Source organism: Aspergillus candidus (genome assembly GCF_002847045.1).
Source record: "Aspergillus candidus strain CBS 102.13 unplaced genomic scaffold BDW47scaffold_16, whole genome shotgun sequence".
Classification (NCBI taxonomy): Eukaryota; Fungi; Ascomycota; class Eurotiomycetes; order Eurotiales; family Aspergillaceae; genus Aspergillus; species Aspergillus candidus.
Window position 1 is genome coordinate 167,795 of NW_020194021.1, and position 22,554 is coordinate 190,348.

Consider the following 22,554-nt stretch of genomic DNA (forward strand, 5'->3'; position numbering starts at 1 on the left):
GATGTAAATAATCAAATCCTTTTCCAAGATCGCTAAGAATAAACCAGAATCAACCGTGGGTGAGTGGCAAAATCTGAGCCAAGTCCAGCTCGCCCGCCAATGGCATTGTTATCACGTGTGCATAACTTGTATTCGTATCTGGGTACGGCGTAAGGTAAATAAAGTAAATCAATGTGATTAAAATACCAGGTATGGGCCCAAAACCCAACCCCTGCAGTCCGTAGGCCCTTTCCATGGGTGGTTGATTAATCCATCTCCACCAAACAATGAACTAGTTCAAACTTCTCCCAGGCCCATCTTTTCTCCTGTAATCTATCCAGTATCCCGAGACTAAACATTGTTAACAGATAGCTGCGGCTGGGATTGCCTTCTGGACGCATTCGTCTGCCCATCACCTGTTTTGAATACCGTCAGGCAGATCCTGTGGCAAAGAGTCGATCAAAGGGCCCATCACAATATTGAACCGGCTTGGCTGGAGTGCTAGTGACGCTTGCGGTCGACCGTCAACGACAATCATGCACATCTTCTTCGGTCCAGGGTCTGGAAGATGGGGCTTCATCTCGGGAGGCTTTATGAATAACGTATTCTGTAAATGAAGAGGGCCACTGTTGCAATTGCTTGTTTTTACCTCGTCGGAGCTGTCTCAGCTCTGAGTTTCCGTTTCCTTCTACGGAGTAGGGGGGAGTATGGAGTGTGTTTCGTGATTCAGCTCCTGTCCTCCTTTGATAGCCCTTCCGACACGATCACCTACCATCAGACTGATCTTGCGATAGAGGTAGATACTACCAAGTAGAATACTGCACTTCTCCTCAAAACCTACTTTACGGACAGTTCGGTTCATGACTATCATTGCTGTATAAGTTTCCCATAACATCATCCCGACGAGTTTATCTGCCTGATGAACACCAAACGATCCGCATGGTATCAGTATGTAACTGGAGGTATCTAGTATCTACCGTAAGACGAACTCTGTCCATCCCTTGTTGTCATTATGGAAAAGAGGCGTGTTCCTGGAGTGGCGGCATAGTGGATTAGATAGTCGTCACCAGGAGATGAGTGAAACCCTTTTTGGCTGTTTTCGTACAATAGCCACCCTCGGATAGTGTATGATCTACGGACTATCCGTACACAACGATATCGATGTCGATGTTGCCTCGGAAAACAAAAAAGAAAAGTACATCAAAATGAATTAAATAGAATAAAGAAATAAAATGGAATCAAAGATGGCATATCATGTGGTTGCAAGTAATTCGTCTGAAACAATCGTATCGCTGTATTACTACCGCTGACTCTGTACTAGTTAGTTCTCCTCGTTAGTGCTGAATATCATCATCGCGCCGACAGATGTTGTCAACCCGAGGATCCATAGTTTTCAAAGTCTGCCTTCCTGAACCAGGATCAGTTGGCGCTCCTTGATGACGGCGAGGAACGCCGTTGCTGAGTTGTTAGCGTTCTGATTCTTCTGATTGGATTTGTTTTGGTCAGTAACTTGAATAAGTTGTTTAAATCTTACTCGCTTCCACTGCAGCCACTACTCAGGTAATTAACTAATTACCTTCGTAATGGTCACTTAACAAGGTAACTGAAAGAGTGACGACGGTGACACGATGACCCTTTCGTCCAGCGAAGCTTTTTAGTCTGCATGACATGCCCCTATTCTGGCCACTCTCCACCGCATGAAATCTCATGATAGACTTTCCTTTTCTGCTTCTTTTCTTTTATCCTTTTTTATATCATCTGCTGTCGTCTCTCACCTCCTTTTCTAGCATCAACATTATGAATATCAAAGATTTTCATGATACACACGTAGTACCCACCACCTAAGCTCTCCCTACGGTAACGCAAGAACTGTAACCAGTGTAACTCCCCTCCAATTCTTTCACCATCTCAGTCATCTGTACGAAGTAGTACCTACCTCCTACCTACGGAGTACCCACCACATCTGTACTCTGTACAATATGTGGTGGCAAGTGGAGTTCAAACCCACCAGCTGTTCATACCCAGACCAAGCCAAACCATCCCCGCATTCTTGCATACCCGCACGACAACGCATTCTTGCTCTGGCTGGGACGACAGGCAGTCCATGGTTGAGTTTCCAAGAATGTGGAAAGCTTCGGTGGGCTGCCTATTACCCTCTTTCTTGTGTGGCACACGGCGAATCAGGTCTTCTCCAGCCTGGAGGAAACTCTTGCCGTTGACAAATGCTGGTGTGGACGGGCTGGTGGCCGGATGCGTTCGGTAAGTTCGGGGGGTGTCCACGGTCTGTTGCCTTGGAATACCACCCATGGTTACTTATTTTTATCTTGGAATGTGGGAATGAGGATGGGGTTTTCTTATTGATTCCTGGATAGCATGATGGGGTCCTCCATGTGTCTGGTGATATTGTTAAGTATTATACATGCCAAGTTTGTGGCACTTCTATTGTCGGCACTGTGATATTATATGTAGACGGAAGCCGATGGATCCGACATGTTGCACAACTGGGTATACATATGCCTAGTATGGGGCCATCAATGACCCATGGCATAGAATTGAGACATAATGAGATCAAACGAGATTCTTTTATTTCCATACTCAACACGATGTCATCATTGTGAAGAAAGTTATCAAACACAATGATATCCCAGAACGAATACGAGGTGATGACCTAAGCGGGTAGTTCCAAGTTCCATGGCCAGACCACCAATAACAACTTGAACCCAGAACTCCGGGGTAACACTTATCTTGATCACTACCAATACAATAAACAACATCGTATATAGCCAATCTGGAATTGCTATTATCTTCTATTCTCCAGCCTAGATAATACAAATGATGTCAGCCGTACGGCGCAGCGCCCGCCTAAGCGTCGCATCAGACACCAAGGCATCCTTGATACCCAGCGTCCAACCAAACAAGCGCGGCAAAACCCAGCGCAGCAGCAGCGGGATAAGCAAGCCCACGCGGAAAGCACCAGCAAAGGGAAGGGGAAGTCAAGTCAAAGCTTCAATCCCGGAGATAGACCAGATCTCCTCCGCCCAATCCTCGGGAGATACTCCCACAGTGCAATCTAATTCGAATAAGCATGGACACAGCGCCAACTACTGGGACCCCTCGCCCACCACCACCAGCAGAATCGATTCCACTCCACCCCCCCTCGACCGACCCGTCGAGCCGCACCGAACAAACGCAACGCTCCTCACTCCACACGGCTCCTCCCTCGTCGCTTACCCCGCCGCGTCAGAGGCCCCCTCGCCTAGTAAGACCAGCCGACCACGACGTCCCAGCCCCCTAGCCACGACAGGCACCCTACTAGAAAAAGCCGTCGCGCACCTGATCGCTACCGACCCCCGCCTGGAGCCCGTCATCAGACAATACCCCTGCCCGCTGTTCTCGCCAGAGGGTCTCGCAGAACAGGTCGACCCCTTCCGCAGCCTCGTGAGCAGCATCATCGGGCAGCAGGTGTCCGGCGCGGCGGCCAAGTCCATCAAAGAGAAATTCGTGGCGCTGTTCCAGACAGGCGCCGCCGGTAATACCAGTAGCGGCGACAGTAATAACAGCAGTGATAATAGTATCCCCCGAAAAGACTACTTCCCCACCCCTGAAGAAATCTCACGGTGCGATATCGCCGTTCTGCGCACGGCGGGCCTGTCCCAGCGCAAAGCGGAGTACATCCTTGGTTTGGCGGAGAAGTTCGCCAGCGGGGAGCTGAGCGCGCGGATGCTGCTCGATGCGGAGGATGAGGAATTATTGGAGACGCTCACTGCTGTGAGGGGGCTCGGACGCTGGTCTGTCGAGATGTTTGCTTGCTTTGCGCTGAAGCGGACGGATGTTTTTTCGACGGGGGATTTGGGCGTGCAGTATGTTCTTGGCCCTTTGTTTCTATTTGTGCTTTCTAAGGATGGGCGGGTACTGACGGGAGTATACCTGCTGTTTGGACTGGTACTGACGCTGACGGTGATATAATAGGAGAGGCTGTGCGGCATTCGTGGGAAAAGATGTCAGCAAGCTTAAGGCTAAGGGTGGCGGTAAGTTTAAGTATATGCCAGAGAAGGAAATGCTGGAAGTAGCTGCGAATTTTGCCCCGTATAGGTGAGTCTTTCTTAGTGCGGTAGCTGCAGCGGAAACGGTTGTTGACTATCTGTTGGTGTTGTAGGAGCCTCTTCATGTGGTATATGTGGCGGATAGAGAATGTGGATGTTGCTGTGTTGAGATGAGACTTTGCTTTGATGATACCCATTTGTGATCTGTGTTATATACTGTAGGGTGATATATAGGTAGATACATAGTGTGTGGTGATGTGCTGGGTGTGGATATTGGAGGCGATGCCTTGACACCCTGCTGTTAGTACCTTATGCTATAACAATTATTGGAGACCGGTACGAGGGCCAGCGAGCCATGCAGTCGCCATACTCGTCTACTCCTAAACATTGAATGAGACAATGAATTTGTACAGTATCAGTACACGTGATAGAACGACATAAATCCACTTGAATTAACATCCAGGCCATGCACTTCGAAGTGGAGCACAGCACGCAATTCGCAACAAGCCCCTGCTTTTCCTCCGTCTATGTCCCTCCGCTGAATCTTGTCTTTCTAAACAGAACGAACCCTCGAGGGTCGAGCGATTCACCGCTTGACAACGAGGTTGTCGAGATCCGCACGCTCGGCGGCCTCCTTCTCGATCGCACGGATGATGGGGCTGAGGTATTCGACGTCCTATCGAACAAAGTTAGCGTCCATTCGGTTTCTAATTATTTAGTATATGGCGTCCAAAATCCATTGCATGGCTCCGATCGCGTCCCGGTCGATATAGGCATCAAATATGGGGCGCAGATCAGGTGACAAATCTAGCCGACGGGATTGGCTGATAGCGCGTGTGGAGTTTTGGGGGGCATAAATAGGCACGTAGGAGAACGTAATCGACTCACCTCCTCGGGCTTGACCTGCTCAGCAGCGGGGAGAAGATTGTGAGAGATGGAGCACTGTGTGAGATGTGTTATTTAAAATGAGCCTTCATGGAAACGGTGGCGGGTCGACGAACCTGGAAGGCCCGGCGGATACGGAAGACACGGTCGTAGGCCTCCTTGGGAGGCAGACGCTTGAGCGCCTTCTGGACGGTCTCGGTCTCTTCGGGGATCAGGTCGTCCGCGCTGGTTGTTGTTGTTAGCTGATGCTCTTGCTGGCTGTCCATGACATGATGACGTGAAAACGCTCCCCGGATCATCGGAGATATGGATGTGGACGAGGCAGCCAGTGGACGGTCGCTGCACCACCAATTCCACCTGTCCTGTTCCCATATACCCCAAAAACCCGGATCCGCCTGTCCTCAATGCCCAAAGAGAAGGTGTGGCCTACCGCAGACCGAGTTTCCTGTAACCGGCGGCATCGGTGTACCAGTTGGCAATCGGCATCATCCAGCGCTTCAGCATCGGGCGCTTGGCGATGTAACTAGCGAGAGAAGGAGCGGACATGGTGAATGAGCCCAAAGGGTGGTGCCTTGGGATTCAATTGACGGTATGGTGGTGTGGTGGGGGGGGTGGAAGGGGAGGTCGCGAGAAGGCCGGGAAGCTGAACAAGAAGTTCAAGTTGTGCAAAATGGACGGGCTCGGCGGGAACTTTCCCAAGATCATCCGAATTCTGGCCTCAGGCATCACTTCCGTTCCGATCCCTGGGTCGGCCCACGTGACATTGCCGTTGCGGGTGCTTTTTGCCTGAGGCCGTGAAGCGCGACCGAAAGGCGTAATGATTTCCGCAGGCTAAGCTAACCCAAGGCCGCCTTTTCTACTCCACCTGACCGATGACTACGAACCAGTCACTTCTACATCTCTCGTCCACAATCCTCCGTCCTCTCCCGTTCTCTCCTCCTTCTTTCCCGCCCCTCGTCCTCCTCACTCGGCTTTTCTCTCACCCTGGTCAGATTTCCTCGGCTTACTTTTTACTGGGCATGGGTATTGTCCACCGTTAAATTTGCTTTTTTCTTGGATTCCTGTGGAGGGAACTTACTAGAGACCCCGCCCCGTCTGTGCTCCGAGTAGGTGAACAGAAGTCTAGATTGCGGCGACAAAGTATCAGTGTCTCTGGATTTCTTCCTCTTGTCATCTCATATCCTCACGCAGGTCGTGTTCATTCCGACAGCGGTGTCGACCAAAAGAAATCATCCACATACCCGCTCTACGGCCAGAACACTTTCTTTTCTCTAGGGTTCCGGGGCGAGCACCGATATGTTCGAGTCCGGGAGCCCTCGTGACAGTTAAGACGGATAGATCGACTGCAGGAGTATTGGCTGGAAAGATGTATTCAGAAGGACACGGCAATCCGGGGCCTGCCAACGGTTCTCCGGAGCAGCAGGCTAGCCACTCCGATGTCGTCCCGTCGTCCAGCCTCCATGTGGCTCCTAAAATCCCATCGAACTCGACTTTTACCGATCGCCTCGAATTCTTCTTTACGCGCATGCCGGATTCTTACATTACACCGTTCTGCGGGGCCAGCGCGGGTGTGGCATCCGGTATTGTGACATGCCCTTTGGATGTGATCAAGACCAAATTGCAAGCCCAAGGTGGATTTGCACGAAGGGGTGGGCAGGTGGGCGCCAAAAAATTATACCGCGGAATGTTAGGTACAGGAAGGATCATTGTGCGGCAAGATGGTCTCCGCGGCCTTTACCAGGGACTGGGTCCCATGATTTTCGGTTATTTGCCGACCTGGGCTGTTTATCTAGCGGTGTATGATCGATCGCGGGAATATTTCTATGGAACGACCGGTAAGTGACTTTACCACAGCATGGGTGATGGGGTTTTCTGGTGGATCACTGACTTTATTCTCTTTTGCAGACAGTTGGTGGCTTGCACGAGGATACGCCTCGGTCACGGCTGGCGCCTGTTCTACGATTGTGACGAATCCAATATGGGTTATCAAAACACGGCTCATGTCTCAAAGTGTCAGGTCGGACAGCGAAGGCATGCGGGCTCCGTGGCATTACAAGAGCACATGGGACGCGGCGCGCAAGATGTACAGAAGCGAGGGGTTCCGTTCTTTCTACTCCGGACTGACACCGGCCCTATTGGGATTGACACATGTTGCTATCCAATTCCCACTGTACGAATACTTTAAGATGGCGTTGACGGGCTATGGCATTGGGGAACACCCTGATAACGGCAACTCCCATTGGATCGGGATATCCTGCGCGACTTTTCTCAGCAAAGTCTGTGCGAGCACCGCGACGTATCCGCACGAAGTGCTGCGAACCAGACTTCAAACCCAGCAGAGAACATTCTCTGTCCCAGGCTCGTCGTCAGGGGAAATTGCCTTTCGCGGAGCACTAGACCAACACCCGGACCACAGTAGGCCACCGGGAGCCGCTTCGTCAGACGGCATGCCTAATCGCCCACGGTACACCGGGGTGATCCGCACTTTTCAGTCAATCCTGAAGGAGGAAGGCTGGCGCGCCTTCTACTCTGGAATCGGCACGAACCTATTCCGTGCCGTCCCTGCTGCCATGACTACTATGCTTACATACGAATACCTCAAAAAGACGATTGGCCATCTTCAACACGAGGGACGGCTCAAACAGGATACGTTGGGAGAGAATCCTGACGATGCCGTCGGTCTTTGAGCGGTTGGCTGGTTTTTCGCTGACCGATACCTACACGTCGTGGGCCCGACCTGGCTTCTCGGGCTGTCCGCGTGTGATGAAATCTCCCCTGACCCAGTGTCGCTACTGGCAATGTATAGAAGCAGACCAGTTGCCCCCACTGCACATCATCCCATGAAGCCACCGCTATTCCTTTCAACTCCATAGAACGCCATCTATTGGACGAGCTATTTTCCTCGGCATTGATGGTCACTTGCATCATTGTTATTAGGGCGATCATCGACTCTAGCATGTGAAGATTTCAGATTTCACTGCGCGCGGTTCTCAACGATCACATGGATCGCTTTGCTGTTTTACGGAAGAATTTTGGTTCTGAGCGTCGTTTCTGTTTTGACAATACGTCGGCATTTCCCTTGTACATAGCCTGTTCATACATTTTCTACATCAATGAAATACATACCCAAACTATTATTTTATTTTATCGTAAGAAAAAAATGAAATCAAATTTGAAAAACACCCTATGCCTTCCTAGTCCTCACTATAAACCAAAGCTAAAAAAAAAAAACATCGCCAACCGTGGAATTATTCGACCCTTTCCTTGCTGTAGTATAGGAAGCAACTGCGCTACTACTGAAATAGTCTTCGGTGCGCCAGAAAAGGGAAGCCGTGATCATGTGACCAGTGGAGATTTAAAGTCGCCTGCCGATCTCAAAATTCTCCCACAACACACTCTTCATTGAAGACCTCTCCATACGGCAAATTGGCACCAGAACAGCAAATGACGCTGTGCAATGCTTGCAAGACATTAATTGGTGTCTGGAACTGACATTGGCATATTGGATCAAATAATGAATTAATGATTCAAAACATGTCGTACTGGTCATCTTGCAGGATCGCAGGTTTCTTTCCTGGTTGCTTCTTTTTTGTTTTTTTCCCCCTCTTTTTTGCTCTGCGCAAAGTTGCAGAATCAAGCGAAATCCGCCTTGGTTATCCATTGATATGATGAACATTCTTTTAATGGTAGATCCAGTCACTTTCTGGAAATGACTATTCATACACTGAAAATTCTGATCATGGACAATTTACGGAGTTTGCATGGTGCTTTCTCATATCCCCCATAGGGTTGATACATAGCTTAGCTTCGAAGAATTACTGCAAATGGAAATATGTCCCGTTACTTGGCATCTTGCATAAACCATGTGTGTTTGTAGTCTGTAGAAGCTCAAGGATCAAGGTTGAGCCTTGGAGATTATCGTATGAATTTTCGAGAGCTCTACGCCGACATCGTGATCTTCTTATACGTAGTTGCTAGTAGAGGCGCAGACGGCTTCTACTACCTAAAATATACATCCAACCCTATAACCCATATCAAATACCATGGTGGCATATCAAACCGGAGTTTATCTACCGGCCAATTGCCCAACCAGAACAAGCTTTGCAGAACCTGAAGGTGTTTTTCCACGGGAAACTGGCCGAGGCCGGGAAATGCATTCTATGACGTCCGTGATGGTAACGGGGTATTGGGCTTAGAGCTTTGTAATAAATGAATTCTTATAATGCTTGGCTATCAGAGGAAACATTATTACTGACACAATTTGACTGAATAAATACCAGAACAATTGACATAGTATAGAAGTTATATGACGTTCCCTACCCAGGGGCCTTAGGCACCAAAGCTCTTATCGCGGCTCCCCGATAACTCGGCGGAAAAGAAAGATGTTGCAAAGATCGACGGACTTTCTTTCGTCCCCCCACAATCTTCGATATTACAGCTCATGCGAGGCGGAAATTCATATATGCTCTCTGTTGGCTCTTACCTCTTCCACGAGTGCTATCTCTACTTATAATCTTTTCCAAACTATGAAGTGATGCTGGTCCGTCATCTATAGTCAAGCTTATCGGGAATGATTGAACTAGGCCTCAGCCGTATAAGCCGCCTCCTCCAGCAGACGCCTCTGTCCTGGAAGGCTATTCACATTGCGGGGACAAATGGCAAGGGCTCCATCAGCGCCTATCTGTCGCACCTCCTGACCGCCGACGGGATCCGCTGTGGCCGATTCACTTCCCCTCATCTGATTGACCGATGGGATTGCATCACTATCGGCGAGAGCGTGGTCCAGGAGTCGCTATTCCGCCATATAGAAGCACAGGTCAAGCTGCGCGATCAGACGCTAGGGATCGGAGCGAGCGAGTTCGAGCTGTTGACGGCTACTGCCTTTGAGATCTTCAATCATGAGCGCGTGGAGATCGGGGTGGTCGAGGTCGGTATGGGCGGCCGGCTGGATGCCACAAATATCCTGAACAATGTTCTCGTTTCGGTGATTGCCAAGATTGGATTGGATCATCAGGCTTTGCTGGGAAACACGATTGAAGAGATCACCCGCGAGAAGGCGGGGATCCTAAAACCCGGTGTCCCGTGTGTGGTCGATGGGACGAACTCGCCTGAAGTTCTTTCGACGCTTGACGCTCGAGTCAAGGAGCTTGGTTTGACTGCGACATACACCAATCCTAATGCTCCTAGCGACCTATCACCTTCACTCGGTGGGGTTTTCCGGGACCTCGATTTACTGCCTCACCAGCGGGCCAACATGTGCGGTGCCGTATCAGCTCTGAAACTTGCCGTCCCTCGAGTCCGACCTGGATCCGATGTGGATAGCCTCATCCCGCAACTATCCAACGTCGAATGGCCTGGACGCCTGCAAAAGATCGTTCTCAACCCTTTGATCACGCGCACAGAACCTGTCTTACTGGATGGCGCTCACAACGCGCAGTCGGCGGAGGTCCTTGGTCAATACGTGGAACAAAAGCTTCGTTCGCAAGGGAAAAACGTCACATGGGTCGTTGCAGCATCCCGGGGAAAGGATGTGACATCTCTCTTCCACTCGTTCATCAAACCGGGCGATCAAGTCGCCACTACGACGTTTGGCCCTGTCGACGGCATGCCCTGGGTCAAGGCAGCCGAGACTGAAGAACTGGCGGCTTGCGTCCGATCGATACCTGAGATCGGGGAAGTCAAGTCCTTCGGAGATGATATCCTTGGCGCCCTCAACTGGGCATCTGGCAATGCTGGTGGAGGCAGTATGGCCATTGCAGGTAGTCTTTACCTTGTGTCAGACATACTGCGTCTACTTCGGGATGCACAGAAGGACCGACTATGAAACAATGCTGGCAATTTGTGTTCTTTCTGCGATACCCCTCTCCTTATCAGCCACGTGTGGGATTGTTTGTAAAATAGATATCTCTTGTTAATGCAAATAGCATGGTGATCAATTGCCGAACGGACCATTTCCAGAAGCTTTATTCCGTATATTCCGGAATATCAACCATAGTAGCGCAGAGAACACTCTATTTACTCTAATTCTATTAACAGCGCACCATTCGAGCGCAATATCAGTTCGCGAAACGATCACAGGCCCAGATGAAGGCATAGTTCGGGTCCGATAAGGTTAATCGGAGATACAGTCCAGCAGCCGCCGGTCGCTGCGTCATGCCCCAAAGAGCTACTCCGGCCTGTGGAGAAGGAGAGAAGGGGAAACTTCAAAACATCCATCCATCCCCTCCAACTCTATTTGTGCCAGCGGGCACAACAGCCAGCCCCTTTCGTCCTGTCTTGTTCTTATTTTGTTGTTTTGTTGTTTCTCTTGTCACTCTGATTCACTATTGAGGGGGGTTTTTTTTGTCTCTCGTCTAGAGAGAGATCTGGATGTGCTGCTGCTACGACGCGGTGGGTCCAGCACAGCTCTAGAGGCTAGAGATTAAGAGTTGCTCAGTATGTTTACTTTTTTTTTTCTTCCCCACGGCGTTGAGATATAGCTTGATCATCGGTAATCTGGCTCACTTTTTGTTTCCTTCTCTTCTCCTGACCAATTCGAGCGCTATAATGTCTCCGAGCTTTACTGATTGGATGTTCGCTATCCCCAGGTTTTTTGGCTGACATGAGTGATCCGACCGATCCCCTGGCGCTTGCCCGTTTATTTCCATCGTCTTCGAACTAAAACGCAACCCTTTGAATAAGTCGATATTCCAAAGTCGACTCTGATACGACACAAGAAAGAGGATCTTCCGCTTCGACCCCGCGATGGTATCTCGAGCCTCCGAGGCCGGTGAGGGGCCTCTTCCGTCGAAACGCCCCGGCACTCCTGTCAAATCTCGACTGGCGAGACCCGGCTCCAGTCCCTCGAAACGGGAGGATAGACCGAGGGATGAGAGAGTATCGAAATCGTCGGCGAAAGATGTCGCAGAGTTGAAAGACTACGTATGGCAAAGGCCCCCTAGCGCACGTTTGGGATTGACGGTGTGCTGACTGACGCTGGGGCTTGAAGCAACTGGGTGATTGCTTGGGTAGAGGTGCATTTGGTTCGGTCTACAGGGCGCTGAACTGGAATACTGGAGAGACGGTCGCTGTGAAGCAGATTAAACTGGTCGATCTGCCGAAGAGTGAACTCCGGGTCATTATGGTAAGGAGCTCTGCCTTGGCTGCTCAGGAGTTGTCGCTAATATTGTGCGCCACAGCTAGAAATCGATCTCCTGAAAAATTTAGACGTGAGTGTCGCGGGGACCACAACTGAGAGACCGTGCAGTTGAGCTGACACTCCTGCAGCATCCAAACATTGTCAAGTACCAGGGATTTGTAAAGTCGGTCGAGACCCTGAATATCATACTAGAGTCGGTTTCCCTCTCCTCTTTACGTTGGCAGTGGTACTGACGAGACAAGATACTGCGAGAATGGGTCCCTGCACTCTATTGCTAAAAACTTTGGCCGCTTTCCCGAGAACCTGGTGGGATTGTACATGTCCCAGGTTCTCCATGGCCTCTTGTATCTACATGAGCAGGGTGTCATCCATAGAGACATCAAAGGAGCAAATATCCTAACGACCAAAGAAGGCCTCGTGAAGCTGGCAGATTTCGGCGTGGCCAGCCGGACAACTGGTTTGAGCGAATCGAGTGTCGTTGGCACCCCCTACTGGATGGCCCCAGAAGTGATTGAGCTTTCTGGTGCGACAACGGCGTCAGACATCTGGAGTCTTGGGTGTACCGTGATTGAGCTGCTGGAAGGGAGGCCGCCATATCATAATCTCCAGCCAATGCCAGCTCTTTTCCGCATTGTCAACGATGACCATCCCCCGCTGCCGCAGGGTGCATCTCCGGTTAGTATCGGTGGGAACCTGTCTTATTTTAACTATCTAACACATAATAGGCTGTCAAGGACTTCTTGATGCAATGCTTCCAGAAGGATCCCAATCTTCGTGTATCAGCCAGGAAATTGCTGAAACACCCATGGATTGTTAATGCGCGCAGATCAGACTCGGTGGTTCCCAAAAAGTCAACCGAGTATGAAGAAGCAGTGAAAAGCGTTCAAGAATGGAACGAAGCTCTACGGTCCCCCGATACGGGCACAATGCATAGAACGTTCCGCTACGAATCAAATTCAACGCCCTTACGACAGGTCTTGCCGTCGTCACGGAGCACTCCGACGAAAGATGGGCTACCAGCCTCCAAATATGTTTCTGACCGATTCCGATCTCCCGATGCTACGGAAGAAGATAACTGGGATAACGACTTCGCCACGGCTATCTCGCCCAGCGCGTTGCAGTTGCCTCATCTCCGCCCACATGATAATTTTGGCGGCATGCTTTCCTCCGAAAAGCTCAAGGCATTTGCGTCTCTTGATGGCACCGTTTTAAGAACAGACGATGGGTTTGAAGATTTTGGAGAGTCAGATTTGCAGGAGACCATTCGGCCTTACCCCACCCAGCAAGCTACTACAGAGGACGTGCACCTCCAGACACCCTCTCGTCCAGGGACCAATAAGTCAGTGATGCAGAATGTGCCAATTCTGCAGCACCCTGTTCCTCCGGCGAGATCGCAGCGCCCCGCATCATTTTTCAAAGAGAACTCCGTTGAAGATTATTCTGATCTCATAAAAGCTAATGAGGATGTGCTGGACCACAAACTCAGCGCTTTCCAGGTAAACATGCTTGTATCCATTTCTTGGCTTTACTAACGTCTGCTTAGGAGGTCGATGAGGATGACGAACCATTTGGATCCTCGCCTATAAAGGATCTTTCTCGATACCAGGAATCGTCTGATGATGGGGAGGATCAAATGCCACAGCTCAGAAAACGGATTTCGGTCAAGCGGCATCGCTCTGCGATCGAAATTCAGCGATTTGCGGAAAAAGAAGGTGACGAGGATTTCTCTGACATCTTAGGCGCAGGTGAAGTCGCTTTAGACAACCCAGACAGTGATGGTAGCTCGGGGCAAAGCACCTTGATGCTCAACTCCAAACTGTCCAACAATTCGTGGCTTGGAGACCAGGATGATGAAGATGATCCATTCGCCCAACTTGAGGAAGGGCTGGACGAAATGGACCTCGAGGCTAACATTGCACGCGATAAGCACGCCCGGCTCCGCAACCAGGTGGAGGGACTTGTCAGTTCGTTGAAGACCTCTCAGGATGAAGACGTTCTCGCAGACATCTCCGAGCAGCTTTTAACGGTCTTCTGTGATCTTCCGGAAACGAAAAATATCATAATCAGTGCCCACGGAATGCTCCCGATATTGGAAATCCTCGATATGTGCCGTCGCCGTGACATCGTATTCTGCCTGCTGAGGATTGTCAACGCGATCATATACAATGACTATGAGATCCAGGAGAATCTGTGTTTTGTTGGAGGTATCCCTATTATTAATGAGTTTGCCTCCAAAAAGTACCCGCGAGAGATTCGTCTTGAAGCAGCCGCTTTTGTGCAACAGATGTATCAGACGTCTACCCTTACTCTCCAAATGTTTGTCAGTGCCGGAGGTCTGAATGTATTGGTTGAATTCTTGGAGGATGACTATGAAGATGAGCGTGATCTGGTCTTGATCGGAGTCAATGGGATCTGGAATGTCTTTGAGCTGCAGGTGAGTACTCTGTTTGCACTGATAATGCCGAACAGAGGAGTCTAACCGAACTCAGGGATCGACGCCAAAGAATGATTTCTGCCGAATATTATCACGCAATTCTGTTTTAGATCCTCTGTCTCTCGTCTTGAGCCGTGTACTGGACGAAGAAGGGGAGCTAGCGGAGATCATTGAAGGTCGGATTGCGAATATCTTTTTCATTTTCTCTCAGGCCGAGAATCATGTCAAAGAGATGGTTTCTGAGCGAACTGTTCTTCATAGTAAGTCACTGTCGACGCTTTCTGTCACATTCTGCTAACATCATATAAGGGGTACTTAAGGAGCTGAAGCGCATGACTCCCGCTCATCAGATCACTATGTTGAAGTTCATCAAAAATTTGTCCATGTTGTCCACAACCTTGGACTCGCTGCAGAATTCCAACGCGATTGACGTGCTGACCGAACTCCTAAGATCGACCATAAAACGCCCGCATTTCCGAGAGGTGTCTAATCAGATCTTGAATACTATCTACAATATGTGTCGTTTGAACAAATCTCGACAGGAAGATGCCGCCTTGAATGGGATTGTGCCACTACTGCAAAAGATTGTGAAGACTGAACGGCCACTGAAGGAGTTTGCTTTGCCAATTCTTTGCGACATGGCCCAGTCTGGGAAGGTTGGGCGGCGTGAGCTGTGGCGTAATAAAGGGCTGGCGTTCTATATCTCTTTGCTCTCTGATCCATATTGGCAGGTGACTGCTCTGGATGCTATTTTCACATGGTCCGTACCACTCCGCTTGGAAGATTTACCCTCAACTGACATTATCCAGGCTGCAAGAGGAAACGGCCAAGGTTGAGGAGCACCTCCTAGATGGCCGCGCTGACAAGTCATCGTTTACGGATGCTATTGTCCGCTGCCTGACCGTATCCAAGGCCAATGCTTTTGAGAACCTTCTTGAGCCTCTCCAGAAGCTCCTGAGACTCAGTCCCCCCATTGCTTCCACGTTGGCCCGACCAGATTTATTCACCAGAATCGGGCAGAAGTTGCACCATAACAAGGCTGCGGTACGCTTGAATCTGCTGCGAATAATATCTAGTATTTGCGACTCGACGGAAGAGCAAGGGGGTTTGCTTGCGCGATATGACCTGCTCGACGCTATTCGAGAATTGGAACAAGATCCTGCCATTCTTGTGAGGGACATGGCTGGTAAGCTTATCCAATCCAACGAAAAGAGCGAAGCGTATAGTCTGGGCAAGCGCAAGCCCGGCCTGCGTCGGCAGAGTACATCCGCCACGCCTCCTGGCTTTCTCGTGAATCAATCCGCGCCATCCACACCGCATAGGAGTAGTCAGTCGAAGGGATTCTATGAAGGACGCGAGGGCCCACGGCATCCACGGAATGCTCTCAGCGGTTCTGCTTTGGCGTTGCGTCCCGGAAGCAGAGACGGGGCCAGCCCCGGTCTAGTAGCAGGTGTCAATGGAAACCCGGGCGCATCAAGACAAAGGCTGCCACGGCCACTGTCCAACAGACTCTCTCATGCCGAACTCTTGAACGAAGAGGACCCTCGACCAGCGAGCTCGCTTTCTCGACGACAGTCGATTCTGCCCCGCCGTCGTCGCCCGACTCAGACGGAAACAGACTGGGCGGCGTAACTGGTCATGTTCTTGACATTTTCATGTTGATCCCGTCTCGTCGGACGGTTGTTGGGGTACATTGCATAGTATGGCGCATTGGGAGTTTGATCTTTCGAATGCCATGGGGGCCCTTCTGGGACGTCAGGATTGGTGCTACATGGGTTGTTTCGAAATGGGACTGCATTTGCCGGCTCACGGTGAATCAGGAGTTTGCGTGTTGTATTAGTCGATGGTGAACATACAGTCTATCGGAGTGTAGATAATTGTACGGCATGTGATAACGCTGTATATTCTATTTTGTAATTGATCAAGTCGGGGAAAGTACAGATCCACGATGCATGAAGGATTGTAAGTACTAAATTTGACGAATAAATAAGAATCAACCTAATGAACATGAAATCCTACAATAGTAATACCAATCTACACCCTCGGTCCAAAGTATGATGCGGGAAAAGGGCAAGAGTTGCGAAGGCGGCGAAACGGAGAGCGCGCAGTGGGTCAACTTTCACTCTCGGAATTATTCCTCCTGTCGAACAAATTATTCCCTCTCTCCCCAACGCCACCCGCCATTTTTCTATATTTCTCCCGCCCGCCATACAATGGCTCACTGTTGACCGATTCGGAGGAAAGAATTCTCGCTCTGCCCGCTACATAGCCTGATCTTACACGTTGGTCTGGACTAGACTTTTCGGCATGAGGGCGGCGCTCCGCTCGGCTGCGCTGCGGGCGTCCCGGCTTGACCCTGCGACGACGACGACACTTCCACGATACGCCTCTACCGTTGCACCCTGGACTCGATCTTTTCAAACTGCGCCTGCGCCGCTCGTATCTCCCCCGAACGGAACCTTGGGAATACGGACTGGGGCGTGTGCGCGACGCTCCCGAACACCTTGGCCTTCGACGTCACATGCGACGTCTTACTCGACGAATACCACCGGACCTGGACAGGCGCATAATAATGGACATGGATCAAACCGGCCGCAAAGGAAATTGCTGAAATATGCTATCATTGGGGGAACGATTGTTGTTGGCGCAGTGGTGTTTTCGGACCAGGCTCAGCATCTTTATCGGGCCGCTGCGAGGACTGGACGGGTGGTGGGGACTCTAGCTGTCTGTATCAATGAGTAGGTGATCTAGTTATATTTCGTTTATATTTCGGGATATCTAGCTGACGCTGCGATCTAGTTACCGAGTTAAGCTCAAGCAAGAGACGTCGACCCCCGAGGAACGGAGCGAAATACTCAAGGCATGCCACAAGCGGTGCGCGGAGCGGACGCTCCGCGTTTTGGAGAAGAACGGTTCGATATTCATTAAGCTGGGACAACACCTGAGTAGCATGGGCTATCTGCTCCCGCTGGAGTGGACGACGACCTTCGTGCCGCTGCAAGACAAATGCCCCGTGTCGTCGATCGAGTCCATCGAGCAGATGTTTCTCGCCGATACGGGCCACCGCGTCGAGGAGCTGTTTTTGGATTTCGACCCGGTGCCTATCGGTGCTGCCTCGCTCGCGCAGGTTCACATCGGTACGCTGAAGGAAACGGGCCAGAAGGTTGCTGTCAAGGTGCAGCACCCCGCGCTGGCGGAGTGGGTCCCGTTGGATCTTGCGTTGACTAGGTTTACGTTTTCGATGCTGAAGCGCTTCTTCCCGGAATATGATCTCGAGTGGTTGTCTCGCGAGATGGACCTGTCTCTGCCTCAGGAATTGGATTTCCGTATGGAGGGTCAGAATGCTACGCGGGCTAGCGAGTACTTTAAGAAACACTCGGATGCGCCAGTCGTTATTCCCGATGGTTTGTTTATTCCCGGTGTCTGTTAGTCAATATGCAAGTACTAACAAGCACAGTCATTTGGTCTCAGCAGCGCATCCTCGTCATGGAATTCATCTCCGGCTGCCGTCCCGACGACCTTCAGTCCCTAGACGCCAACCAGATCAACCGCGACGAGGTATCCGCGCAACTAGCCCACGTCTTCAACGAGATGATCTTCGGCAACGGCGCACCCCTCCACTGCGACCCCCACGGCGGAAACATCGCCATCCGCAAGAATCCCAACGGCGGCCGCCACAACTTCGAGATCATCCTCTACGACCACGGGCTGTACCGCGACATCCCCACCGACCTGCGCCGCAACTACGCCAAACTCTGGCTGGCGGTGATTGAATCCGACGTCGACCACATGCGCGAGTACTCGCGCAAGGTGGCCGGAATCACCGACGAGCAGTTCCCGCTGTTTGCCAGCGCCATCACCGGACGGGACTACACTGCTCTGCAAAAGAAAGACATTGTTTCGACGACGCGCGATGCCTCCGAGCGGGAGCACATGTCCGGTGCTTTGAGCGACGGCATGCTGCAACAGCTGGTGGAATTGCTGGGTCAGGTCCCTCGCGTTATTCTGCTGATCCTGAAGACCAATGATTTGAGTAAGTTATAATCAAAACCCTATATATGCTGTACGCTCCCAACTAACGTCCTCCAGCCCGCAGCCTCGACGAGAACCTCCACACCCGCCAGGGCCCAGTGCGCACGTTCTTGATCCTCGCGCGCTATGCGACGCGCACGGTCTTTGAAGAGCAAATCGACGATATCAACGCGACTGGGGGTGTCCTCCGCCCGTTTAACTTTCTGCGATTCCTCCGAGCGTGGGCTGGCTATCTGCGCGTGGAGCTGAAGCTCTCCGTGTATGAGACGGTGTTGTCGTTGAAGAGCCGACTGGGATTGCTTGGATGATCTTCTCCCTCGATGGTTTCATTCTTTTTCTTTCCCCTCCCTCTCCTTTCCTTCCCTTTTTTTGGTTCCTTTTCATTTCCTTTCCGTTTAGACAACCCCCACATGTACAACATCGACAATTTCTATATACGATACAAGATACAGATACAGATACAGCAAGACCTCGACCTGATGGGAAATACATACACGAGGAGCATCTGTGTCTGAGCATCAGTATCACAGCTGGCGTTTCTCTCTTCTCTCTGTTCTTCGGGTTTCTTGTTTATTATACACGGTTGCCCGTCAATGATTTGAGGCTGCTTGGCAGGTAGGCAGGTAGGCTGTTGCGGTGGATGGCTACACATATCAAGGTCGAATGAGTGTGTGCGTCTGTCTATAGAGGCCGGATTTGGCGGTCTGGCAGAGCACATCCCACACATTTATATATATTTATACACATAGATAGATTGGCGAATATATTAATTGATAGATAGCCTGTGCCGGATTTGTTAGTAGTCATCGTGACAGCATCTGCTGGTCTTTGCAATAGCCTAGTACCAATACTGCAAAGGACGCGACATTAGTATGAGGTAAGTATTTAGGTAGACTGAGGTCACGTCGGGCAGGCGTACTTGTTGTACTGTGAGTATTGATCTTTTCATGATGACCTGTGGTAAAGGGATTAAACCACCTCTGTACATACTGTACTAGATATGAAGTATCATTTTTTCTTTGGTCTTGTTTGGATAGGCGACTAGTCTGAGTAGAGTTTTTTTCTTTATACTGGGAAGCCTTGCATGTTATTCAAGTTGGGTATCCACGTATCCAAGTCGAGCATGGCTGATCAAGTAGAGATTTAGATAGTATAGGACCACTCCTAGTTGGTCATTTGGAGGTCATGTAAACATGCATAAAACCTAGGATATGACGTACTCGACCCCGATGAATGTGATGCTGCAGAGATAGTTTCCAGACCCTTCCCCTGCCCCTCAGTTAGTTCCATGTGCTGCATATTGTCTTGTCGTGTGGTCTTCAAGCTCTACTACTTCTCTGAGAATTCTTTAAACATTATTTTACTGTAGAAGATAAGGATTATCTCGTAATGCTTTTAATTAAGCTAGTAATGTGACAAGTAAGCGCTGCTGTTCAAATATATCACGTCGCCTTTCCTTGCTTCGAGACAAATAAAAAAAGAAAAAAAAAAAAAAAAGAATCGTAAGAAAGAAATAAACGAGATAAACTTATACAATCGAAGCCAAATCAGTCTTGCTACTGGAATGACGACGCCAAAAGTTCCATGCAATCAAACAAACTCGCCACGCTTGTTTTCCAGCCATCCGGTATTTGGACCATAGGCATCGACGAGCGCAACTATACAACTCTCAACAAAGGGAAAAAAAAATCTCTTCAACTGGTATCGACAAGAGGTATCATGCTTTCTTTTTTTTTAAGGTGTTTTGCTTTTTTTGTTCTTTTAAGATGCTTCCTTGCAGGATTTACAAAGAGGCGGGAGTACCGTCGGTCTTCTCAACCTCGATCTTCATGTCGGGGAGAGGAGCGCCGGTACCGCCCAGGTCGGTCTTGGCCGCCTTGGGGTTCTTGGTGTAGTAGTCGTTGATGGCGCTCTTGATGGCATCCTCAGCAAGCATGGAGCAGTGCACTGGTACAGTCAGCATGTCGTCAATTGACAGACGAAATAAGAGAAACATACACTTCACAGGAGGAAGACACAGCTCCTTGGCAATCTCGTTGTTCGTGATTGCCCCAGCATCATCCAGAGACATGCCGCGCACCAACTCAGTCAGATAGCTGGAGCTGGCGATGGCACTGCCGCAGCCAAAAGTCTTGAACTTGACCTCGGCAATCTTGTTGGTATCCTTATCAACGCGGATCTGCAGCTTCATGACATCGCCACAGGCGGGAGCGCCGACGAGACCGGTTCCGACGTCAACGTCACCCTTCTTCAGCGATCCAACGTTTCGGGGGTTGTTGTAGTGGTCTAGCAGTGCATGCGGTCAGCATTTTCCTCGCGGCGAAACATAAAAAGAAACCAAAAAGATCGCTGAGCGATCCCGGCTCCCAAGGCTACTTATCTTTCTCGTGATATCCTCTCCGTTGGAAGGCAGGGGCGACTCTGGAGATGGGGGTGGCGGATTGCAGGCCGGAAAGGGCCGGAGTGACGCGAGGCGACACCAGAGTGCCCACCGAGCGAGGAGCGACTGTTACCAAACGGCGGAACATTATGAATGTGATGAAGACGGTGTTGTTTGAGATGGTATCGAATAGATGTCGTCTGAGATAGGAGGTGGGTGATGAGATGGTTGGAAGAAAGATGAGATGCCCGAGGTAGCGATGTTGGTTCTAGTACCTTTAAGGAAGAAAGATTAAATCACTGATTGATTAACTTAGACGTTAGTCATTTCTGTCTACACTAAACCACTTTGGGTAAGTCCGTCGCCATCCATAAGTCCGGCCTCGGAGATACATACACATAACGACCTGACTGAGGGATGTTTCACCGGCTTAGTCAAGTGGGATGTGGCAGATTATTGCGTAATTGGTCTAGTATCAAATAGTTGTCTGGTCTGTTATCTATGGTTCGTGATGGCAGTTCCACTATGATTTGTTGGTGGACTGGATATGATGTATTCAACCGGTTTGAAGATGCTGACGGACCAACAAAAGGGAGCAGAAACACACATTACGAAGCGAGACCGGTAAATACGAGAATACACGCTGATCGCCTCCATCTGATAAACGTTTCCCCATTCTGCGGCCGGATCTTTGGATTTTCCGTTGCAATCCTCGGCATTACGTAGCAGGAGGTTCTCTCCGGGGGTCATTTGTTTCGTCGCAAAACATCGAATTGTGCAGAAATGGCGGGGAAGATCTTTGGACGGACACCAGGGGTACGTCATGGTTGATTTCTGATCTATCTCGACCGTTCTTCAGCTTTCATGCCCGATGCTAACTTTCCAGTGACATGGACAGTCCCTCAGTGCCCCGATAGCTGCCTTTTCGATGGCCGCCATCCTGTGCTCCTACTGCGTCAGTTCTATAAACACCGCTCGCCGGGAAGCGCAGACTTCTTCGGGATCTGTCGACATCCGCCACAAGCAGCCGACGTCAGACAAGGCAGTCACGCCCTCTTGGGTTCAAAAGGCACTCGAAGAGAGCCGCGAGGCAGAGAATCGAGGTGGCACTAAGTGACTTTGAGGGATTGGCTGTTCTGACTCTATCCGGACATGTTTGTTCTTCTCGCTAGGGAGAAAGCGCGCATCTCCGGACTGGGTCTGGTGGTTCCAGGCGGGCAATCATCTCATGCAATGGCTTTTCATGGAACGGAAACTTGACCGGATGCAACGACTGCTCGTCTGTGGATATTCTTTCATCGAGCGGAGAACATGATCCGTTGCCTCTGGTCCTAGGAGTTTTGCGCCGTGGGATCAGTGCAACCGCCAAGTTCCGGGAAAGCCAGATGCTGTCGTTCATCGGTCTCACTGTGCAAAGTACCACATCTAAAAGACCATAGTTGTCTACATATCGAAGACTGATTTTGACTGTTGAACCACACACAGTTGTATTCCCTATGTCGCATCAGCTAGCACTAATGAACGAGTCTGTTCGGAGGGGACACCCTCTGTGGCCGTTTGACCAAAATACATAATTGCCATGAGACAGAAGGAGTAGTAGTACCTAGTAATCAACCGACTTATCCTGAGATGGTAGAAGAATGACCAGCATGAATGTAGCATG

The 22,554-nt window shown here is 50.2% G+C and overlaps 9 protein-coding genes across 9 annotated transcripts; 6 read left to right on the forward strand and 3 right to left on the reverse strand.

Annotated features, from left to right (window-relative positions):
* Positions 1-357: 357 nt before the first annotated feature.
* On the reverse strand, positions 358-678 carry BDW47DRAFT_104020 (uncharacterized protein). Its single transcript, XM_024812225.1, has one exon. It carries the CDS (start codon positions 557-559, stop codon positions 392-394), a length of 168 nt encoding a protein of 55 aa, XP_024672980.1. The 5' UTR covers positions 560-678; the 3' UTR covers positions 358-391.
* A 2,102-nt stretch (positions 679-2,780) lies between these two features.
* Positions 2,781-4,387, forward strand: alkA (DNA-3-methyladenine glycosylase II). The gene is made up of 3 exons (XM_024812226.1): positions 2,781-3,839; positions 3,949-4,071; positions 4,136-4,387. Exons 1-3 carry the CDS (start codon positions 2,812-2,814, stop codon positions 4,194-4,196), a joined length of 1,212 nt encoding a protein of 403 aa, XP_024672981.1. The 5' UTR covers positions 2,781-2,811; the 3' UTR covers positions 4,197-4,387.
* Positions 4,388-4,407: 20 nt separating this feature from the next.
* Positions 4,408-5,546, reverse strand: BDW47DRAFT_104026 (ubiquinol--cytochrome-c reductase subunit 7). The gene is made up of 4 exons (XM_024812227.1): positions 5,338-5,546; positions 5,024-5,132; positions 4,911-4,964; positions 4,408-4,698 (listed from the first exon to the last, which is right to left on the reverse strand). The coding sequence occupies exons 1-4, from the start codon at positions 5,451-5,453 to the stop codon at positions 4,609-4,611; spliced, it is 369 nt and encodes a 122-aa protein (XP_024672982.1). The 5' UTR covers positions 5,454-5,546; the 3' UTR covers positions 4,408-4,608.
* A 564-nt stretch (positions 5,547-6,110) lies between these two features.
* On the forward strand, positions 6,111-7,751 carry BDW47DRAFT_18473 (putative mitochondrial carrier protein). The gene is made up of 2 exons (XM_024818399.1): positions 6,111-6,742; positions 6,813-7,751. Exons 1-2 carry the CDS (start codon positions 6,274-6,276, stop codon positions 7,592-7,594), a joined length of 1,251 nt encoding a protein of 416 aa, XP_024672983.1. The 5' UTR covers positions 6,111-6,273; the 3' UTR covers positions 7,595-7,751.
* Positions 7,752-9,226: 1,475 nt separating this feature from the next.
* On the forward strand, positions 9,227-10,846 carry BDW47DRAFT_104029 (dihydrofolate synthase). The gene has a single exon (XM_024812228.1). It carries the CDS (start codon positions 9,478-9,480, stop codon positions 10,729-10,731), a length of 1,254 nt encoding a protein of 417 aa, XP_024672984.1. The 5' UTR covers positions 9,227-9,477; the 3' UTR covers positions 10,732-10,846.
* A 722-nt stretch (positions 10,847-11,568) lies between these two features.
* BDW47DRAFT_18495 (serine/threonine-protein kinase) lies at positions 11,569-16,291 on the forward strand. The gene is made up of 10 exons (XM_024818400.1): positions 11,569-11,828; positions 11,896-12,030; positions 12,086-12,115; positions 12,174-12,238; positions 12,288-12,720; positions 12,771-13,541; positions 13,589-14,479; positions 14,535-14,739; positions 14,789-15,239; positions 15,289-16,291. The coding sequence occupies exons 1-10, from the start codon at positions 11,652-11,654 to the stop codon at positions 16,109-16,111; spliced, it is 3,981 nt and encodes a 1,326-aa protein (XP_024672985.1). The 5' UTR covers positions 11,569-11,651; the 3' UTR covers positions 16,112-16,291.
* A 399-nt stretch (positions 16,292-16,690) lies between these two features.
* On the forward strand, positions 16,691-19,291 carry BDW47DRAFT_104031 (ABC1 kinase family protein). Its single transcript, XM_024812229.1, has 4 exons — positions 16,691-17,217; positions 17,279-17,883; positions 17,937-18,512; positions 18,569-19,291. Exons 1-4 carry the CDS (start codon positions 16,787-16,789, stop codon positions 18,817-18,819), a joined length of 1,863 nt encoding a protein of 620 aa, XP_024672986.1. The 5' UTR covers positions 16,691-16,786; the 3' UTR covers positions 18,820-19,291.
* A 601-nt stretch (positions 19,292-19,892) lies between these two features.
* On the reverse strand, positions 19,893-21,149 carry BDW47DRAFT_104032 (putative iron-sulfur cofactor synthesis protein (Isu1)). Its single transcript, XM_024812230.1, has 3 exons — positions 20,892-21,149; positions 20,510-20,803; positions 19,893-20,458 (listed from the first exon to the last, which is right to left on the reverse strand). Exons 1-3 carry the CDS (start codon positions 21,037-21,039, stop codon positions 20,295-20,297), a joined length of 606 nt encoding a protein of 201 aa, XP_024672987.1. The 5' UTR covers positions 21,040-21,149; the 3' UTR covers positions 19,893-20,294.
* Positions 21,150-21,454: 305 nt separating this feature from the next.
* BDW47DRAFT_104035 (uncharacterized protein) lies at positions 21,455-22,479 on the forward strand. Its single transcript, XM_024812231.1, has 2 exons — positions 21,455-21,707; positions 21,790-22,479. The coding sequence occupies exons 1-2, from the start codon at positions 21,675-21,677 to the stop codon at positions 22,006-22,008; spliced, it is 252 nt and encodes an 83-aa protein (XP_024672988.1). The 5' UTR covers positions 21,455-21,674; the 3' UTR covers positions 22,009-22,479.
* Positions 22,480-22,554: the final 75 nt, after the last annotated feature.

Coding starts and splice junctions, on each gene's coding strand:
- alkA (XM_024812226.1), top strand. CDS start 2,812: ATGATGTCAGCCGTACGGCGCAGCGCCCGCCTAAGCGTCGCATCAGAC. Junction 3,840..3,948: donor ACGGGGGATTTGGGCGTGCA/GTATGTTCTTGG, acceptor GTGATATAATAG/GAGAGGCTGTGCGGCATTCG. Junction 4,072..4,135: donor GCGAATTTTGCCCCGTATAG/GTGAGTCTTTCT, acceptor TTGGTGTTGTAG/GAGCCTCTTCATGTGGTATA.
- BDW47DRAFT_18473 (XM_024818399.1), top strand. CDS start 6,274: ATGTATTCAGAAGGACACGGCAATCCGGGGCCTGCCAACGGTTCTCCG. Junction 6,743..6,812: donor ATATTTCTATGGAACGACCG/GTAAGTGACTTT, acceptor TCTCTTTTGCAG/ACAGTTGGTGGCTTGCACGA.
- BDW47DRAFT_104035 (XM_024812231.1), top strand. CDS start 21,675: ATGGCGGGGAAGATCTTTGGACGGACACCAGGG. Junction 21,708..21,789: donor TCTTTGGACGGACACCAGGG/GTACGTCATGGT, acceptor TGACATGGACAG/TCCCTCAGTGCCCCGATAGC.
- BDW47DRAFT_18495 (XM_024818400.1), top strand. CDS start 11,652: ATGGTATCTCGAGCCTCCGAGGCCGGTGAGGGGCCTCTTCCGTCGAAA. Junction 12,239..12,287: donor ACCCTGAATATCATACTAGA/GTCGGTTTCCCT, acceptor TGACGAGACAAG/ATACTGCGAGAATGGGTCCC. Junction 13,542..13,588: donor ACAAACTCAGCGCTTTCCAG/GTAAACATGCTT, acceptor ACGTCTGCTTAG/GAGGTCGATGAGGATGACGA.
- BDW47DRAFT_104026 (XM_024812227.1), bottom strand. CDS start 5,453: ATGTCCGCTCCTTCTCTCGCTAGTTACATCGCCAAGCGCCCGATGCTG. Junction 4,965..5,023: donor GTATCCGCCGGGCCTTCCAG/GTTCGTCGACCC, acceptor CATCTCACACAG/TGCTCCATCTCTCACAATCT. Junction 4,699..4,910: donor AGCAGGTCAAGCCCGAGGAG/GTGAGTCGATTA, acceptor TTTGTTCGATAG/GACGTCGAATACCTCAGCCC.
- BDW47DRAFT_104032 (XM_024812230.1), bottom strand. CDS start 21,039: ATGTTCCGCCGTTTGGTAACAGTCGCTCCTCGCTCGGTGGGCACTCTG. Junction 20,804..20,891: donor GAGAGGATATCACGAGAAAG/ATAAGTAGCCTT, acceptor GACCGCATGCAC/TGCTAGACCACTACAACAAC. Junction 20,459..20,509: donor GTGTCTTCCTCCTGTGAAGT/GTATGTTTCTCT, acceptor TGACTGTACCAG/TGCACTGCTCCATGCTTGCT.
- BDW47DRAFT_104020 (XM_024812225.1), bottom strand. CDS start 559: ATGAAGCCCCATCTTCCAGACCCTGGACCGAAGAAGATGTGCATGATT.
- BDW47DRAFT_104031 (XM_024812229.1), top strand. CDS start 16,787: ATGAGGGCGGCGCTCCGCTCGGCTGCGCTGCGGGCGTCCCGGCTTGAC. Junction 17,218..17,278: donor CTAGCTGTCTGTATCAATGA/GTAGGTGATCTA, acceptor GCTGCGATCTAG/TTACCGAGTTAAGCTCAAGC. Junction 18,513..18,568: donor CCTGAAGACCAATGATTTGA/GTAAGTTATAAT, acceptor AACGTCCTCCAG/CCCGCAGCCTCGACGAGAAC.
- BDW47DRAFT_104029 (XM_024812228.1), top strand. CDS start 9,478: ATGATTGAACTAGGCCTCAGCCGTATAAGCCGCCTCCTCCAGCAGACG.